This window comes from Spodoptera frugiperda, chromosome 16 (genome assembly GCF_023101765.2).
Source record: "Spodoptera frugiperda isolate SF20-4 chromosome 16, AGI-APGP_CSIRO_Sfru_2.0, whole genome shotgun sequence".
Classification (NCBI taxonomy): domain Eukaryota; kingdom Metazoa; phylum Arthropoda; class Insecta; order Lepidoptera; family Noctuidae; genus Spodoptera; species Spodoptera frugiperda.
In genome coordinates, this window is record NC_064227.1 from 8,810,160 (window position 1) to 8,830,039 (window position 19,880).

Genomic DNA, 19,880 nt, shown 5'->3' on the forward strand with positions numbered 1-19,880 from the left:
AGGTATCTTTCATAATAAATATAACAAGCTTTTATTGTTTTCATATTCTGAAAGTAATTCTGTAGTCTCTGTCCCGCGAGCTACTCTGTGTATCGTTGCGCAAACCTTATAAAACGTTCGCCAAACACTGCATAATACACGACACGAGACCCGCCTAATGAGTGCGACCGAGACGCAGATACACAGATACACGGGGAGAGAAAGAGAGGGGAGAGAAAATGTAGTAAATGCGCAACAGCGCGAGTGAGAGGGCGCGATGTGGGGCGCGGCGAGCTGAGAGGGAGGCGCGAGGCGCGGCGCAGTTGGTCGCCGGCTGAATTATTGAAGCCAGCGACCGCCCTTTGGCAGCGAGTGCCGGCGCGTGCGGCGCCGCGCGGGGCGCGGGTGGGGCGCGGGGGCGCGGGGGCGCGGCTGGCTGCGGGTGTTTGCCGCGGCCACTTGCCGCGCGCCTTTCCGACGTCACACCAATTTTGAATTTGCAACCGCCATCTTTGGCCAGTTTTTTGGTTTCCGTGGAGTGCAATGACCGCCGTGCCGCTGCTCACTTAGTGATGGACTGTCCGCTTCCAGCTGTTCAGTGCTAGACTCTCACTTGTTCCTTGCCAAGTTGCCACGGCTGCTATGGATAGCGCGAGCTGCTGCTGATCTTGGAGTACCACAGTACGATTGCAGGTTTGTCCATTTTACTCTACTTCAGTGTTTACCTACATCATCTCCATAATTGTATGCTAGGTCTAGGCTACCAGAATTAAAAGAACATTGTCTAAGAAAATTAAAATAAGCAGACTGTGCTACAGCACACTACAGAATATTTTAAACAGTTACAGATTCATAAAGAACGAAAATTGTAGAAGATTGAGAATAGAAGACAAGATTTACGTGTTTCAACATCATCAAATCATGTCTTCTATTTTTATTTCTGAAATTCGTATAAGAGCGCTATACGAATTTCAGAAAATTCTCGTATAGGTCTCTTTTCCAACCACCTTTCAACTTTTTACCATCTACCAGTAGTTATAATAGAATCGGCTAATCATTGTGTGTCAGTCACTAGGGTTAGTAAATAACCTTTTTATGTGTAATGCAAAACTAACTTGGATTCTGGACTATACCAGTAGGTACTTGAATAAACGAACAAATACAGTGTACTTAGGTATTAAATTATTATCTTTATTCATTTAAGTATCATCCACAAACTGATAAATTACATTTTTAAATTGATTAGGTAGTTATCTCCCTGATTTTCCTATTACGATACACAAATCCCAAAGCACATGAAATGTAGTGAAAAATAAGTTTATTTATGACATACAATACACAATTTTTACATAAAACTTCATTTAACACGGTTTCAAACAGTCCTCCTATCTACTCCTCAATGTTCCTCAGACTCTTTTTGAAAAACTTTGTCATACGCACCTAAATACATAGTTAAAAACTTTAGGGATCTTGTTTTATTTTTCGTTTAAAAGAAGTGCATCAAAATAAGGGCATATGCACTTATTATAGGTTATACTAACTTAAATTACGATATTCGTGTTTGAAGGAGGGATATGTAGACTCTATAAGTATATGTACCTACATACTTAAGTAGTAAATGATAAATGATAAATGATATTTATTTTGCAAATAGGTTATAAAATAACACTTTTACACGTCAATCTCTTAAATAACTAGATGAGGCCGGCATTTCCTATCCGACTACTCTGAGAAGAAATGCCGAAACAAACTCAGAGGTCATAGTCTCTTTTAAAGTCCAGACAAAATCAATTAAAGATGTCGGAGAACCGTGCAAGTTGATTCTGTAGTGGTCTTTTGAGGAAAGAACCACAGCAGTTTGAGCGGACCTGTTCAGATGGCAGCACGCATGTGTCAGTTTACAATCAGCTCAGCTGACGGCTGTTGCTGAATGATCCGACGAACAACACCAACCAAAAGAACATTTGGGTAGGCCACACAAATGCTCAAACTGTCAGAATATAATTTACTAAAAATAAAATGACTAGCAAAAGTCTCACACGGTCCTCAAACTAACAATTTTAAAAGGAAATATAAAAATATAAAAGGAAAAAAAATATAAAACAATGTCAAATTAAGTTAATGTCAAATTGTATAAAAAATGTAACTATATGTTACAAACATGTCAGCAAGACCTGTGTAGACATTATAGCAGTTCATTCCCAAGCCTGACTATCCTCCAAGTAGTCTTTTATTTTATAAAAAGCTTTACTACAAAGTTTTTCTTTAATAACATTTTTAAATTTACCTAGGTTTAAACTTTGAATATGGCTGGGAACTTTATTGTAAAAGCGTATACATTGACATCTAAACGAACCGCTTATTTTCTTAAGTCTAGTAGTAGGAACAACATATTTATTTTTATTTCTAGTGTTGATATTGTGTATATCACTGTACTCTTTTAAATAACTTTATGTTTTTATGAGCATACACTATATTTTCATAGATATATTGAGAGGCAACAGTCATTATATTAATTTCTTTAAATAGTTCCCTGAGAGAATGCCTCGGACTAAAGTTTAAAAAAAGTAAAGTTATGATATAGCTAATTTTGTGATGCATTTAGTGTACCTTAAACATAAGTGTACCTAAAAGATATTATGCAAAACGCAACCACCCAATCAACATAACTGAAGCCAAAGTAATTCAATTTGAAACTCACTCCCAGATTATGCGGACGCGTTAACCCGTGAATGAAATATTTTAAACTACGCACCCCACACTACCGCCCCTGCGACAATCTGTGACAATCATTGAACCTGTATACCTCCGGTGGCCTGTGAGGTATAATCTAATAACTGCCCTCCTTCCCGGGAGGGTGCACGTGAGGATCAGGTGAGGGTGACAAATTAGCCATTGTAAATGAGCGGCGCCGGGCGATATCACCTTGTATTATGACACCCCTTTGATTGGGCTGATGAGCGAGGGAAGATGGTGCATTGTTATCGATATTAATATAGTTAATTGTACTGTGCTAAGCTATGTATGACCTATGTAAGAATAAGTTCTTACATGGAAGATATATACATATATACTTAGTAAGTTATAATAATAAGTTCAATCAAGCTCTATGTAATTATAATTAATGGCATTTTTTATACAAAAAACCTCAATGATAAAGCTCTATAGTAATTTTATAAAGGTTCATAGTATTTCCTCACATACTTATAGGTATCACTTAATAGTAATTTTCCAATATAATGTTTATACCTATCACCAGTTTATTGTTCTCGTAGACTTACTTCTCTTCAACCTTAAATCAAAATTAGTGACAAACCAAACCTCCTCACATTCCGCGTTACACGCGTTCATTAATTTAAATCGTTAATATGATTTTATGTAATGTATTAATTATTGACTGATTATTAGGCAAAGCTACAATTATTATCGTAGGCTTATATTGATTCAGATTCAGTAAGGCTGATGCCAAATCTGGAGCTGCGAACCACCGGCTCCGACACGAAAAGCAGGAGTCCTACTCCTGCGGGGTGGTTTTTAGTCAGTAAGAGTCTAACAATCCCTCTCGCCTCGCCCAAGACGGGAGAAGTCATTGGATGATTTTCTCGACTTAAAAAAAGTCTTGTAGTGATTGACTAAGGATTTAAGTATGTATATTTGGTCAGGATTTCGGAGTACCAGCTTGCTACTTGCTAATAAGTAACTCAAAATAATAATGAATACTACTTACTTATTTATTATTCACATACATAAATATATTGCAGTAGGTATAATAAATCCCAACAATCCCTTGTCTACATAGATCGCTGCGAGTGTGGCGCAAATATTTGCGGGTAATAATTGCCATGGGCCCGGGTTCGACTCCCGAGCGATGTTGACACGGAGGGTGTCAGCGTCACGCTCCTCGAAACATGTCATTACTCCAAATAATTGGAATGTGGTTTTATGAATTGTTTTATTTTAATCCCGCGGCTTAGCTAATATTTGTATGCAGTAAACATACAGGGGACAGATTTATAAAATACAAGCAACTGGGATTCGTAACTATGTAGTAGTCTAAGTTACCTTTACTTAGATCCGTGGAAATGTTACTTACTATTTATAAAATTCTGAAATGCAAATACGTTTATACAAACAATAATTCTAAAAACCTATTGTTCTCAGTAATTGCAGTTACATGTAACTCTAGCAGCACACTTACAAAGTGTGCTAATGTTAGATGGTTCAGTTTTAGGTAGGCTTTTTTGAGGGGGAAAATCATCCAAAGATTCCTACCTGGGGCGACGCGGAGTGTCAGACTCTTACTGACTAATAACCGGGGTGGTTCCTACTCCTGCTTTTCGAGTCGGAGCGTCGGTAAACTATCCAAAGCAAAAAAAAACATCAATAAAATTCCTCACAATTTTTTTTCAACGAAATCTATCCCTTTCTGTTTGTCCAGAGAAAGTGGCGAAGCTATCACTTAAGGTGTAAACAGACCAGACACAAATACTTGCCATACACAATAGCAGACACACAGACAGACACACTTCCGACGGAAGCTGGCTGTGTAGTGTGTTCTGCCGACAAAGGCGAAGATTATACCGGATTACCAGATCTCTGGCTCATTGAATCTGTGCCGATAATTTAAGATATTTAGTAGGATATTAAAACACTTTGATGGATTTTTTCGGGTAGATATCTATATTTTATTTTATTTTTGCGTTAGTTAACATTTCAGATATCAAAAAGACAAGGTTTCATATGGTTTCAGCAGAAATAAAAATATGCAATATCGGAATAGGAGACATTTCTTAGTACAGACAAAAACGCCATCGCTAATGGAATTACTCCGCATGGAACTCTCATGCTGATAACATTAAACAAAAGTTAACCTAATAACCAAATAAATACCAACGTTTAGAATTACTAGGTAGTCAAATACCTACTATAACGATAAATAACAAAAATATGATAAGTTGCGATAAATATTTTGTCAATATGTTTTATTCTTTTTTATTTTTCTTAATTTATTATTGTTTATATCCCGTATATTCTTACGTATGAAGCTACACAGACACACATGGTCATGCAAATAAAGAATTCTTGAATCTTGTAATAAATAATTGAACACGGCAGACACACTGTCTACTGTCTAGTATTATTGAGAAGAGTATACCATTAACAAGTAAGGACAGATGACACAACAAACAGCAGATTATGTGCATTGTCGACAAATTTCTGGTAATCCGCAGTAATCCTCCGCCGACGCCGCGCAGTCTGCCGGCTACTGGTAGCGGCCGTACCGCTTCTCGTGTTGAATGGACTATTGTAATTATACTCGTGTTTACTTCTAAATATATTGATAGGAAGTAGATTGCTATACATTAGGTTTATAGCCTAAACAATAACTAGAAAGGCAGAGTCATTTACCGCCGTACTCATTGAATTGTTACTCAATGCCCAGTCCTTTTTTTGACGGGGGAAAATCATCCATTATCCCGCCTTGGGTGAGGCGGGAGGAACTTGTCAGACTCTTACTGACTAAAAACCTCCCCGTTCCTTCGATTGCTTTAAGCCGGAGCCTCGGTTACCTGTTACGTTGTCCGTAGCTCCGGATATTTAGCTCAGTCCTTAGCCATTGTTTTGAACATAATCATTCCTAAGGAATAGTATAAGTAATCATTAAACGTCTTTGAGTATGGCAGTTAGACAGTCATAAAGTGTAATGACTATTATCTAATTAAAAAATAATGGGCTTTCACGTAAATTACTAAGAAAAGCTCTTACCTAAGTTCACAACATGCATTGAAAAATTATTAAATAACTTAGTGTTAATCACAAATCAATTGAGTTGCCAACAAATTACTATTGACCAACAAAAAAATCCAATTCAAAGCCGTCGGCGAAATCTTTAGTCATTCAACCGAGTATTATCAACACGGACGTATTGATCTGCCGGGGCATCAAACCCGCACCGATTACAATGAAACTATTACGCTAAACGACTACTGATCCGCCATAATCCTTCGCATTGTGACGTACTTCCGACGGAAGTGACGTATAGTGCCAAGTTTGTGGCCAACTTTTGTCCCAATGTTTGTATCACTATCACCGAAAGGAGTTTTACTAGGAATGTTCAATTATACGGTAACTAGTAACTATTTATAAATATCGTATTTGTCGGGTTCGGACGGAACAAGTGCTAAAGAAATTGAAAGATAGAAAGTAAGAGAACGACCAAAGAATACGTGGATTATGTGTGTGCGTGTGTGTATGTGTGACGAATGATATTAAGGATAATGGAATTTGTGATATGATAATGATGAAAGAACGGAAAAATACTAGTTTAAGGAATAGAGAGTAAAGTCACGAGAGCTGAGTCTAAGGAACTACACAATACATGATGTCGGTAACCATGCGATAACTTCATTAATTTGTCACTTGTCAAGTGTAGCGTCCGTAGCCGTCGCGCTACGAGATACTACGAAGTGCTACGAGAATGTTAGACAACATTTTGTGAATTTCAAAAGTATTTTATCAAAAAAGTTAAAAAGTTCAACAAGTAATTCATAAACATGTTTTATATTAAACGATTTTAATGGATATAGTCATCAAAAATAAGAGTGTGTACTAAATATAAGATCGATCTATCGTCAGGAAGGGGGAGTAATTCCAATTACTGAAACAAACAGGTGACGCTAAATAAAACCGTTTATTGAAAACTAGCTTCAACAGATAAAAAATGGTCTATAGATGTGTTATTCCAGACAATAATCTACCCCTGTTTCAAAAATCATTCCGATCACTTTATCCGTTTTGATGTCATTGAGTTACAAATACAAACATACCTACACAAACTCCCCAATTACAAACTCCAAATCCAAGCATTGGAGTATAAGTAATAAATACAGAATTACTACTAGCATAAATTGAAACCCGATTATACCCTACCGGGTATATGCGCGTAATAAAAAAACTTCTTTTGACAGGTTTATTTGATAGATATTTAACCACTTAAAACATTTTGAACCGAATGACAACTTCAATAACCCGAAAATCAATGAACCAACAGCAATTTATTTATAAAATTACAAAAAAAAAATATGGTTCAATCTTTACCGTACTTAATTCTTTTTGCGCAAAAAATCCTCAAATAACCCGCTTCACCGTGAACCTAATGACAATTTATAATTTCATCTCAAATGCTCTTTATATCGCACAACAATGGAGATCTTTAGAAAAATGTAAAGATGTCGTGAACGCCGGCCACTCGATGTCGCCCCGCTGTCGTGTCGCTGTCGCGTCGGTGTCGTGTCGGAGTCGTCACGCCGCCGGTCAAGTGTGAACCGCCCGCGATTCTAACTTGACATGACTTCAATGTGATTTGATTTCTATAAGGATTTTATTTTTGTTGTTGGAGTACTTTAGTGGGCACCGTCGGGTTTACTTGGAGGTTTATTGAGCTGCAGGGAACGATATAAAAGAGCTGGTTAAGATTCACGTAATTACCAAGATATACATACATAATATACTCACATCAAATTATTATAATATTTTTTAACTTCTGCCAGCTGTTTCGCTCGCGTTTTCGTGGAATAAAAAGTCGTATAATCCCAGACCAAATTTCATCCCGATCTCTTCCACCGTTTTAACGTGAAGGAGTAACAATCAAACAAACATACAAAATTTCACATTTATAATATTAATAGATTTATTCTGCAGTTGGGTTTTTTACCAATGAAAAAATAGGCGTTTCATGCTCAGAAATAACTATGTTAGTCACACAAACAATTTATTTCGAACGGGAATTGAAGCTGCAACCTCAGTACGTTGTACAATGCCCATCGGTACGGTAACCGTAGCCGGTTGGTAGCAACTTACATATAGAGTTCCTAACTTAAAGAAACTTATACCTAAATCATCTTCGACTAATGTTGGGGCTCAGTACATTAACAGGAGCTAAAGTACCTCACAAAATATTATGATTAAACCAGTAATAAACTAACATCAACACGTAATACAGCGAAACACTTTATTAACACGAAAATAAGCAATTTCCGCACAATCGTAGCATTTCAATTATAAATCCCCACACTTCTGCCTACGACATAAACAGCCCATCGTAACCAGACCCCCGACACACCCCTCGCTCCACACAAATTGCTTCAAGACAACCAATCACGAGGGGCCAAGTTAAACTGGTCGTTCTAATAATTTCTGTCGAATAGAAATATCATAGAATTGCGAGCGAGACAGACATATGCTTTAGTATATGTTAGAAAGAGACAGACAGAACGATTAAACGCATTTAGGGATTAGAGGTGACGAATGTCGGGAACAGTAATGCTTTGATTCGGGTTTGATTCCCGTTCCAAATGGGACGGTAATGACTTGTTTATTTGACAGATGTCACCGGGGATGACGGCGAGGAGTCGAACCTACTTACCGCAGTTAGATGGAGTGAGTGGGAGGCGGATTTATGGGAATAAAGTGTAGAAAATATGAGTTAGTGAGACGTTATGATTTAAATTGTTTTTATTTTTTTTGAGCCAGTCAACCACCCCTAAACGATCTCTTAACTTAGATACTTAACGAGACGTAGGTAGCTCCTCAACTAACGTTAAGTATTAATTATAGGTTAATGAAACCTTTTTTGGGGGGGGGAATCATCCAATGACTTGGCGAGAGGGACTGTCAGACTCTTGCTGACTAAAAACCAAAGAGGTTGGTGACAACGGGGTTCAGTGCGGTTCAGGTAGTCTGTTTATTTAAGATATTATCTATTACTATTTATTTATATACGGTACGTGCCTTAACCTAGGCTTTGGCTATCTGAGACAGACCAGCAACATTAACACTGACGTTGAAGTCCACATCTAGTGACGAATGAGAGTAAATTCTTATTGGGCTTTAATGTAGGGTCAATGCGCCTGTTCGGGTCCATTTAGTAGAGTTGAAGGAAGAAAGAAAATGTTACAGCTCTATTTTCAATGGTTATTTGTATGAAAACTTCAAGAAAAGAGCGTACTCCTTTTTAAAAGGCAACACACCTAAATCTCTTCTGGTGTTGCGGGTCTCCACTTACCATCAGGTGACCCGTCTGCTCGTTTGCTCCCTATTCTATAAAAATGTAGTACCTACCAGTAGTGTTACCTACATTGATTCGGTAACCCAACCGAACCAATTACTTACCCTATTATCTATTAGTCCTTTTACTCAATCAATCATTATCATCACCCACCTACTGATAGACAAGCAATTTTAAACTCTAAAACTCTTCACCTTAAATCATAATTTCCCCTAAAAACAAAATCGAGTGATCCTGCTTTATCAGTGTAATATCTAAAGAGATGAGCTGTAGCGCTTGTTATCAGATTGGGGTAGGCAGAGATAGGAGAACAAGGGTAATAGGGGTGACGACCAACATTATTGTACTATGTCTGTCGGGTATATATTATTTTAAAGCATTTCATGTGTATTTTTCATTTTCTTACGGAAACAACAGTAACTTTCGATAGGTAATATAATTATCGATTTAAAATATTGTGTAACGTCACTTCTAAGTACGTTTTATACTTAGAAATGTCGTAGCCAGCTGCCACTCCAAATGCCTGTTACCACCGAGGTCTGTAAAATTTTAAGGAACCCTTAAGCTAAGATAGGTGACATTTAAAGTGATTTAAGGTTTTCACCAATCTAAAAGTGACACCTACGGCTAATGTAGGTACAAGTACGGTGTTACTTTAGATGTTCCTTCACCCCAAGTAACTTATAGTTAAGAATGGTTGGTGCTAATAGTACTTAGTTTTATCTAAGTATTAATTTCTTACAATAATCAGTTGTAGGTAGTAGTCATAGGTTTAATTAAAAAAACTAAGTGTCTACATTTTTTAACACCTAACTGACTATGTACATTTTTAATTTTCATAATTACTTTGGTCGTCATCCCTATAATGCTATTGACTCTGATTACTGAAGATATCTGATGGATGGCATTGGATGGAAGGGTGATCTCCGATAACAGTATACTCCGCCGCGTCAGGAGTTGTCAAGTGGTTGAGAGGTCGCTATCTGGCACAAACCTGCCTGATTAACACGTTTTACAGTAATTGAAGCTTGTCTGTCAAGTTATCTGATCTGCTTTCATCGTGTTATCTTTGGTTTAAGTCTCCCCCCAGTGATGGGCAGAGCATTCAGGTGAAGAGTGAAAATCTTACACAACAATTTTCACCGATATTTTTATTATAGTTAAAAAAGGTTTTCTCGTCAAAAACTCTCCGTCTCGGGTTTTCCCCACCCGGTGAAAATGAGCATCGCGTCCCGCGACCCGCAGGAAAAACGGTGCTCATTGCCCCCTACTAATTATTAATTTATAGCTCTCCTCCTTCCTCTTCTGCTGATTTCTTGAGTATTGGTACTGACATTTGTGTGTTATTCTGAATTTTGTGTGAATGCAGATTGAATACCAGTTGTGGATTGTAAGCTTTGTGTGATGGTTGATTGAGTGGTGTGTGGTGTCTGTGTTTGGGATGACTGTAGTTGATCGGATTCTGGAATGTTTGTGACGAAGACTGTGTCTCCTAGTACTTTGCTAAGAATGATTGTTGTGTGAATGGCGGCTTGTTTTTGTAGTATTGTAGTGTCTATTGATGATTCTAGTTTGTCTGTGTATCTGCTGAGACTTTTGGCTACTACCCCTGTGGCTCCAATAACTATGGGAATAACGTGCGTTTCCGTATTCCAAAGGCGTCTAATCTCTGTCTTTAAGAGGTGGTATTTACTCAATTTCTCTATTTCTTTTGCTCCTATGTTGTAGTAGGTTGGTACTGTTATGTCAATGAGGTATGTGGTGTTGGTTGTTTTATTTGTGTATACTATGTCCGGTCTATTGTGTGCTACTGTGACGTCTGTGTGAATTGGGATTTCCCACATTATTTTGCCTGTTTCGTTTTCAACTACTTTGGGTTGGGTGAGAGTCTCTTTCCACCAAAGTTTATTAACGTCCATGCCGTGCTTTCGAGCGAGACACCAGTAGACGTACTGGACACTTAGTCTTTAATAGTTAAAATATTACGATTATAAATTATATTAAACTGTATTAATTAAGCTATTCGACTCTACGCGTGACCAGAAGGCTGGCTATTTCTTCGGTCAAAAGATAAGCATTGCCATACAACGTGGCAATGCGGCCAGTCTTCTGGGAACGTTCCCCAATGACAGCGATGCGGACGAGTACTTCGACGCCTAACCACACCTATTGCCTTTATTTTAGTTTTAAGTTAGTTTTTATTTCTTATTTTTTTGGTATTTTTAAGTTGTAAATAATGTGTTAGTTTATATTAATAAAAAATAACAATACATATGACTAAAATATTAACAACATAAAAATACCCTTTAAAAAGAAATTAAAAACCTATGTAGGTTAAAGTTTAAACACTAACGAATGGATTTACGTAAGATTTTATAACGAAAAGATTATCATTTTTAATCTCTATAGACTGAATACCTATTTTAAAGTAGGTATACAATATAATCCATATCTTTCATTTAGTCGGATTATCATTTAAAATTAAAACTGTTAGGTAAATCTCATAAATAAATAATTCGTGTGTGAGCTTGTTATGTAAAAATAACGTCGCATCACTTATACACTCGTGGTAATCCTGCATGTTTGCACCTCACAAGAAAAGTGAATAAATGAATATAATGAGAATGTCAACCAAACCTTGCCCTTTATTTCTACCACGCACTATGCACTTCACACGGTCTCTATTACGCGAAGTTTCAGAAGTGCAACGATTCCCATTGCTGTTTGTTATTAACACGACAACATTTCATTTCGTTGTGTTTACATAATTATCGATAATTTAGTTAGTGCAAGAATAGTGTATTTGAAGTACATAATTGATATTTACTACATATAATTATTTTGCTGGAGATTGATAGAGAATCTGATTAAAAGTTTTAAGAGATTAATGAAAATATGAAATGATCCTACCAGAACAACATTTTGAGATACTTATCAAAGTATTTTCTTGTATATTGCAAACATTGTTTTATTGCAATCCTTTGTCCAGATACGCAAACAAACATCCTAACAACATGCACTACAACAAATTCATTGTTTCACAATCAAAACTAATTCCAACAAAACTTAACATTGAAAGTAACCCTCGCACTTCATTCAACAATAACTTTAAAAATATTTTATACCAAAGCCGTACTTCGGCAATATGGCGGCGGTACGCAACAAGACGAGAAACAATGCAGTTCTTCAAGTGGAGTACAGAGTACAGAACAATAGAGTACACACACAATATGCTCCGCGACTCATTGTGGGTAAACAACTCGTTACTACTCGTATTTTTACAAATATGTATTTGAGTAGGTAAAATAAGAAAAAAAGAAAATAAACCTTGACAAAAATAAATGCATAAATGTGAAAGTCTGCCAAGTTTAATATTGAATTCGTAGAAGTGAATACCAAGTTATCAAGTTAAAAATGATATAACTTGGCAAGTTTTAATAGAAAATTATATACTTGACTCATTGCGTTTACTTTGTATAACAAAGTGTGTGAAAACTTGTACATAGAAAGTAAAACAAACTTTGAGTTTTACACATTTTGTTATACTAATATAATTTTCTATTAAAACTTGCCAAGTTATATCATTTTTAACTGAGGTCTGTTTATGGAACTTGGTACTTATTTAGATCTCACTTCTTTTATAGGCGAAGCATACAATATTATCGAACTTGGCAGACTTTCACATTTATGTTTTGGGTGGGATTCATTGTTTCACAATCAAAACTAATTCCAACAAATCTTAACATTGAAAGTAACCCTCGCACTTCAATCAACAATTACTTAAAAAATATATTATACGGAGGTAGTGTTCGGCAATATGGCGGCGGTACGCAACAAGACCAGAAACAATGCAGTTCTTCAAGTGGAGTACAGAGTACAGAACAATAGAGTACACACACAATATGCTCCGCGACTCATTGTGGGTAAACAACTCGTTACTACTCGTATTTTTACAAATATGTATTTGAGTAGGTTGTTCGTACTTGACGCACTATTATTAATGAATTGTAAAATATTGGAATTTTTATTAAATAGCTCTTGCAACTTTGAAACATGGCTTCTGTTTTGATTAAGGTATTTATAAGTATCATAAATAAATGACTTAAGTAAGTATAGGACCCGGTGCTGCGGACAACCTGACGACTACTACGACTGTAACAAAGCAGGAGTAGGAAAGGTGTCATTTTTAGTTAGTAATTACTTAGACTGGTCTATAGACTACGTATTTACTGAAAGCCTAAAATGACAATTCGTACGAAGCTGAGATTTAGCATTCTATTAAATTCCATCAGGAAAATAATCAAGATGTAACATTGTCATTGTATGAAGTCACACCCGAAGGCTAGTACCGACTTACAGTATATTTTTACCGACGGCGGCAAATGGGGACTGCGGCTAGTCGATTTGTTAGTCGAAGAATTAAGTCTTCAATCAACTATAATGAATTTAGTACCTAATGGTGATAAATAAACGTGATGAATTGGACTTAACATATATTATTCATTTGTATACGCGAAGTATTTTGTGATTGATGTGTTATTTAGTCGACTTCATTAGAAAATAAAGTCGTTATTTATAAGTAAAAAATCATACAAAATAAAAACTTCAGCATTCGCACGAAATTAAAAATATCTTAAAACGTGATCGATCTCTCACATTCACACACAATAACCCGCCCCCGCCGGCAATTAATTCTTTAGACAAACACTTCACGGCGGGGGTCCTTGCGACCGACAATTACGCGGGGTATTGCAGACCACACGAGCATATTCCGCGGGTTAGTCGCTCCAACTATTGTCCCTCTAATTGCCGCGATATAGACTCAACCTCCCACACGACTTTGTTTCAGGGGCTCCTCCGACCCCTTGTTTTATATTTGTTTACCAAATCTACTTTAATTTATCGTTTCTACTTCAGTCCGTCATTGGAATTACAACGTTAATATGATTATTAAATGGTTTTCTCCTATTTAGATAAAGTACCTACTTCGTAAACTGCATCGTATTACTGTTCACAATTGCTTAAAATATAGTCCTGTATTTTATTTAATCCCACTCATTGTTACAAAATTAGAATCCTACCACAAGACAGAGCTATCAGAGATGAACAAGTGTCAATATTACTTTGATTTATAAAAGTGTGAGTATCCTCAAAATATCGCGAGCGGCGCACAATCACGCGACTGAGAAGCACTCGTCATTACAATTTGTATCGCGAGACGAGAGCGATTCCCACACAATGCCCGAGGTTCTGGCTGAATGAGGGCGGCAGACACAGGGCCCGGCCCCCGCGCGACGCTTTCCAATTTACTTAAAACAAGCACAATGGTGGATGGTGCTTTGTCGCGACCGCTGTGCAGGCGGTGCAGGCGGCGACACACCCACGCACAAATGTCTCAGTGCGACAATCGAGCTCGATTTGTTGAATTGGCGCTAGGGTGACATATCTTGAATACCAAATAAATACCATATTAACGAAACGACTACATCCAATCTGATCATTTCACTTTCCTTATCATTGATGAGGGATGGATAACACACCTTGAACCATTACATTCCGTATAATTAACGTTTCTATTTCTCTTTGTTACAGATATAACAAACCTGTCTCCAAGCTACCAAGATGCAGCCGTTCCAATCCACTGCGCGGCCCGAGGGTCCCCGGGAGTCATCTCCGGAACGTGCCAAGTCTCCGGACACGCCGATTGCTCCTGTTCTCAATTTCTCCATCGCACGGTTGATGGAACCTGATAGAAAGAAGTCAGTATCCCCTGAACCACCACCACCACCGCCAGGGTTCCTGTCATACGGGGCGCAACTGCTGGATTCAGCGTTCAAGCAATATATCCCGGCAGCGAGGAGACAGCTGGTGTCGCACTACCCTCTCCTATACTATGGTCCTGACTTGGTTTCTCTCACATACGCTCATCAACTGCAGCTACCCCGGCCACCTCCACCGACGTCGCCAGTCCAGCGCCCGCCCAGCCCCCGTCCTCCTGCAGCAGACCATGCCGTGTCATCCACCACAGGCCCTACACCTTCCCCCGCGAAGAACAAGAGCTTCGCCTGCGGAGACTGCGGCAAAGTGTTCAACGCGCACTACAACCTCACCAGACACATGCCAGTACACACGGGCGCCAGGCCCTTCGTGTGTAAAATATGTGGGAAGGGGTTCCGGCAGGCGTCCACACTGTGCCGACACAAGATCATACACACCTCGGAGAAGCCACACAAGTGCCTGACTTGCGGCAAAGCGTTCAACAGGTCCTCGACCCTGAACACCCACGCCAGGATCCACGCGGGGTACAAGCCCTTCGTCTGCGAGTTCTGTGGCAAGGGCTTCCACCAGAAAGGCAACTACAAGAACCACCGCCTGACGCACAGCGGGGAGAAGGCGTACAAGTGCAGCATCTGCAACAAGGCCTTCCACCAGATCTACAACCTCACCTTCCACATGCACACGCACAACGAGCGCAAGCCCTTCACCTGCAGCATCTGCGCCAAAGGGTTCTGCAGGAACTTCGACCTGAAGAAGCACACTCGCAAGTTGCACCTGGGCGCCGGCAGCTCCAACAACGGAGACTCCTCGCTGGACACGCAGGACGAGTCCACGCAGGAGGCCACCAGCAGCCCCGTGGAGGACGCCAGCCGCGTGGCCTTCAGGCCGTTCCTGGGCGCCTCGTACCCTCGTATCCTGGACCCGTCCCGGATGACTGCGCCGAACACTTTCTTCTCGAAGCTGTTGTGACCCGGGGCTGCGTACTTCAATACTTACGGAGACAACAAGGAGTGAATTGATGAAGGATTTGATTAGCCACTGCTACTCGTGATGTTTGTGAACAAGTAGAGTTATACTATCCAAGTTATATCTAGTTGTCGTGTTCAGCCGTCCCTTGGTTCGCGCCGCTGCCTGGCGCTCTTCGGCACCAGTTTATAGACAAGTTCTGTACGCTTTCCATTTCATCAATGTGTATTTTATGATTACATTCCGAAAAAAAAGATATTATAATATTTAGCAAATGTGGAATTTGTAATTAAATAGGGAATTGTTGTGTAAATATTGATATTGTAAATAGATTCCGTGAAATATGGTTTTTATGCCAATGTACAATTGCACAAGTTTGCGTCTACTCTCGCGAGTAATGGGTAAAAAATAATAATGAAATCTCTAAGTCTAAATAATATAGAGGTAGGTAAAAAAAAAAACAAAATTTGTCTTAAAATTATCCTGGCATCATGTACTTACGTTATTTGAACCTCGGAATATTTAGGCATTAAATATGGCGATAATAAAATTGTTTAGATATAATGATAAATGTATAGTCGATTTATGAATATATGGAGTGATGATATTAGCTGTAAATAATAGTGTTATGTAGTGAATCATAAAGTATAGACAATTTACCAAATGCAATATTGAGTGTAAACTATAATTTAATAAATATATGCGCTGTGAAATATTACGCGGTGGTTTCATTTTAAATTTCATAATGGAAATAAATGTAAAATATAATAATTCTGTAATAATTATATCTTGAAAACTGTTTATCAGGACTTATTGTACACTTAAGAAACTAATTCAAACTTCACTGAAATCAGGTAAACCGTATGATAACCGGGTCCGACGGCACCCGTCCCGACGGTTACAGCTACGCTGATTTCGAGAACTTTAAAATGATCTCGCGTCCGCCAACCTAACATTAAATAATGAGTGGTCAGAGTCACATCATTTGTTTAAATTGAATTAATGGAACCAATAATTTATTGATTACTTAGTAATTGCATTTTTGAAACATAATCTGTAGGTAGCGATTTGTCTGCCTATCAAGACAAATCATGTGTAGATTTTTGAGATTGAAAGCAGAAACAAATCTCTTATTTGTTCAATTATGATAACTTAATATCACGTCCGTAATCACTTTCTTTCTTTCTATATGAGATTTATTTAGATTCTGTTGACGAATCATTGGATCTCACTTAACTTACGTCAAAGCTTAAAACTTTAAATTATTATGACCCTTACTTAAAATTACTAACAAAATGAGTAAAGAGAAATGTCTCACGTAGGAAGTACGGCAGCTGCCGCTTCACGCCGCGGCTCGTGGGGTAAGCAGAGCTCTAACAATAGTGTTCAGTCTCAATTATTGTAAGTGAACAGTTGAAGGCGGGCTCCGCGCACTACAAGCCAAATTACAGACCTTGGACTGGGACAGAGGTTCTCAAACTTGTGGACATGTGATCGACCAACATTGTAAAACTTAGTTAAAATTGTTTTAAATAATTCTCTGAATATGCTTAGGTTTTCACTGTCTTCAGTGTTACTTCTGTATGTTGAAGAGTGTCAACTTACAAGTTCTGGAAGTGAATTTTTAATCTACAAGTATGCGTTCTGTGAAAATATAGAAATATATTTTCACAGAATATGAAATATATTTTCACAGAACGGGGTCATATAACCTTACTGCACTGCATATTTATTTATTTATACTTTATTGCACACATACATTAAACACATTTACATTGTAATTAATAGTAATTATAGTACAATGGGCGGTCTTATCACACACGGCGATTTCTTCCAGACAACCTTTGGATGGAATTTATCATATCAACATCTGGAAATGGGTAGTGCATGTTACACACACACACACTTAGTGTTAGTGTGTGTGTACACACTCAGTGTAGTCGTAGTAATTGTCATGTGCGTGATTGCTAAAATTAAACCGAACGACAATCTATGGAATTCTAAAACTTAAAACCAAACTTCAACGGAGTGGAACATCGAATGCAAACGCATTTCGGCATTCGAAGAATATCTAGAAAATCGGACACAATTGTAAACTTTGAGAGCCGCTGTATAGTTAACGGCAATGATTGCGAAGTCAAGGTGAGGCCGTGCAGTTACAGGAGTAACCCGACCTCGCCGGGTACCAGGCAGTCCGCCATAATCGCGTGTTATTTACTATAATAATACTTGGAACAATATCGCGCTGCGCTTTTGTGCGCACGCGCATTGTCGCGGCCGGAAGTGCCGTGGCGGGTGCGCGCGCAACCGCCCCGCGCCATATTGTTCTCGCCACAATACTCAGCCGAGATATTAATTAAAACGGTCTTCGCTTTGTAATCGTTGTTTGTTCTCTGCTGATGCTGATTGCGGTTGAGATTTTACTGGGCAATCTAATTATTTGGAACTTTAATGTCAAGCTGCTGCGTTGGTCGAGTGACTGCTAGAGAGACTGCTGAGCAAGTGGGCCTTAGGATTGATTTCTAGATAAGTGCAAATTCTCAACAATATTTTCGAACCACAAACTGCGTGGTACACAAATAAGTCGGTTGATAACATAATTGAATGAACATTGCCATTTTCATAGCAATCACAACACTCCAACACACATGAAGATTTAGTGATTCACTGTCATCGAAAGTTAAAATAATAACAAACCTAACGAAAAATGGTAAAACCTTCTAACTATACCACCGTCTTCACGTATGCAAAGCGTTTCATCCGGCTGAACGTAGACGCACCTACATGTGTTATGTGTGTTGTTATGGAATAAGGGTTAAGGGCCAAACGAGTACACGAAGCTCCTGATTGATGGTAAGCGATAATTCTACCCATGGAACTCCGCACCACCTGAAAAGTAAATAAAAAGTTGGCGATTTTAAAAATGGAGTACATTCTTTTCTTAAAAAATGTGTCCTCTTATAAGCTAAATGTAAAAGATTGACAATAAATAAAACGCAACCGTACAACCGTACTATTGGCGACCAAATGGGGATGTAACATCTATGTATAAGCAGAGGTATGTATCACGGAATATGTCGGCGTGGAGTGCAAGCTGCGAACGACAGCTAATATCCAAAAGTGCGACATCCCCAGCGCGGCGCGTGACAGCGGGTAACGAGGCTTGTTAGCGGGCGGCCGGGGGCGGGCGTGACGTCACCGTGGCACTCCACGCGTTATATTAGCTACGTGACAAATGACAATCTCAGTAAATAATGTTCTATAGGGCGTGGAGTAGCTACATTATTACCTCGCCTTCCTGAAGCGACGTAAGACAGCTAAGTAGGTGGTTTGACTTCAAGGAGAGGTGAGATGTCATCAGTATCGATCTAGTCGTTGAAGAGCTGCTGAGCTATTGTAAATCAATCTTCGAATTATCAATATTCTTATAAAGGCTAGCCTTTATTAATTACTAGTAATTAGAACAATATACTCATTTTCAATAAGAACACGGGAATGATTATAGTAGCGGGTGATGTTTTGTCATCGATGTACATAATATATGATTGTGTCTATTTGTTAGATAGTCTAAGGTTTCTTTGAAAATGTCCAATTCTGTTTGTGAAATAATCTACCGATCATCATAAGTTTAGGAATCTATTAGTAAGTACATTTCTTAATGGGATTGTTCAATTACATCGACGTACCATAGACCTCGTTACAAACAGAGATACATTAAACTATGCAACCCCAAAACAGATAAAACACATTTAAAATATCAAACAGCGCCACATCCCCTCGCTGAGTGAGTTGTCTAAACAATATCGCGGAGATCAGGCGACGACACTGATCCGAGGTGACGCAGCGAGCACGGGGCCCCGGGCCCCAGTCCCCGGGCCCCTCACTCCCGCTTATGAGGAGCATATTGCGCTGATTTTTTATTGCGCCGCGCGGGGGCCCACAATGAAAACGAATCTTGACGATGCCGCGGGCAGCACATAGATTGGGACGCAGACTGGACTTTTTGAAGGTAAAATAAATTAAGGTTCTAGTTTTTGAACTAGGAATATATCTACTATCAAACAGACAGATTTTATAGCTCTCAGTACCA

At 38.6% G+C, this 19,880-nt stretch overlaps 1 protein-coding gene across 1 annotated transcript; it reads left to right on the top strand.

Moving 5' to 3' along the window:
- Nucleotides 1-410: 410 nt before the first annotated feature.
- Nucleotides 411-16,508, top strand: LOC126911563 (fez family zinc finger protein erm-like). The gene is made up of 2 exons (XM_050699261.1): nt 411-672; nt 14,639-16,508. Exon 2 carries the CDS (start codon nt 14,669-14,671, stop codon nt 15,791-15,793), a length of 1,125 nt encoding a protein of 374 aa, XP_050555218.1. The 5' UTR covers nt 411-672; nt 14,639-14,668; the 3' UTR covers nt 15,794-16,508.
- The last annotated feature ends 3,372 nt before the right edge of the window (nt 16,509-19,880 follow it).

Excerpts from the sequence above, each read along its gene's own strand:
- LOC126911563 (XM_050699261.1), top strand. The coding sequence starts at position 14,669 with ATGCAGCCGTTCCAATCCACTGCGCGGCCCGAGGGTCCCCGGGAGTCA.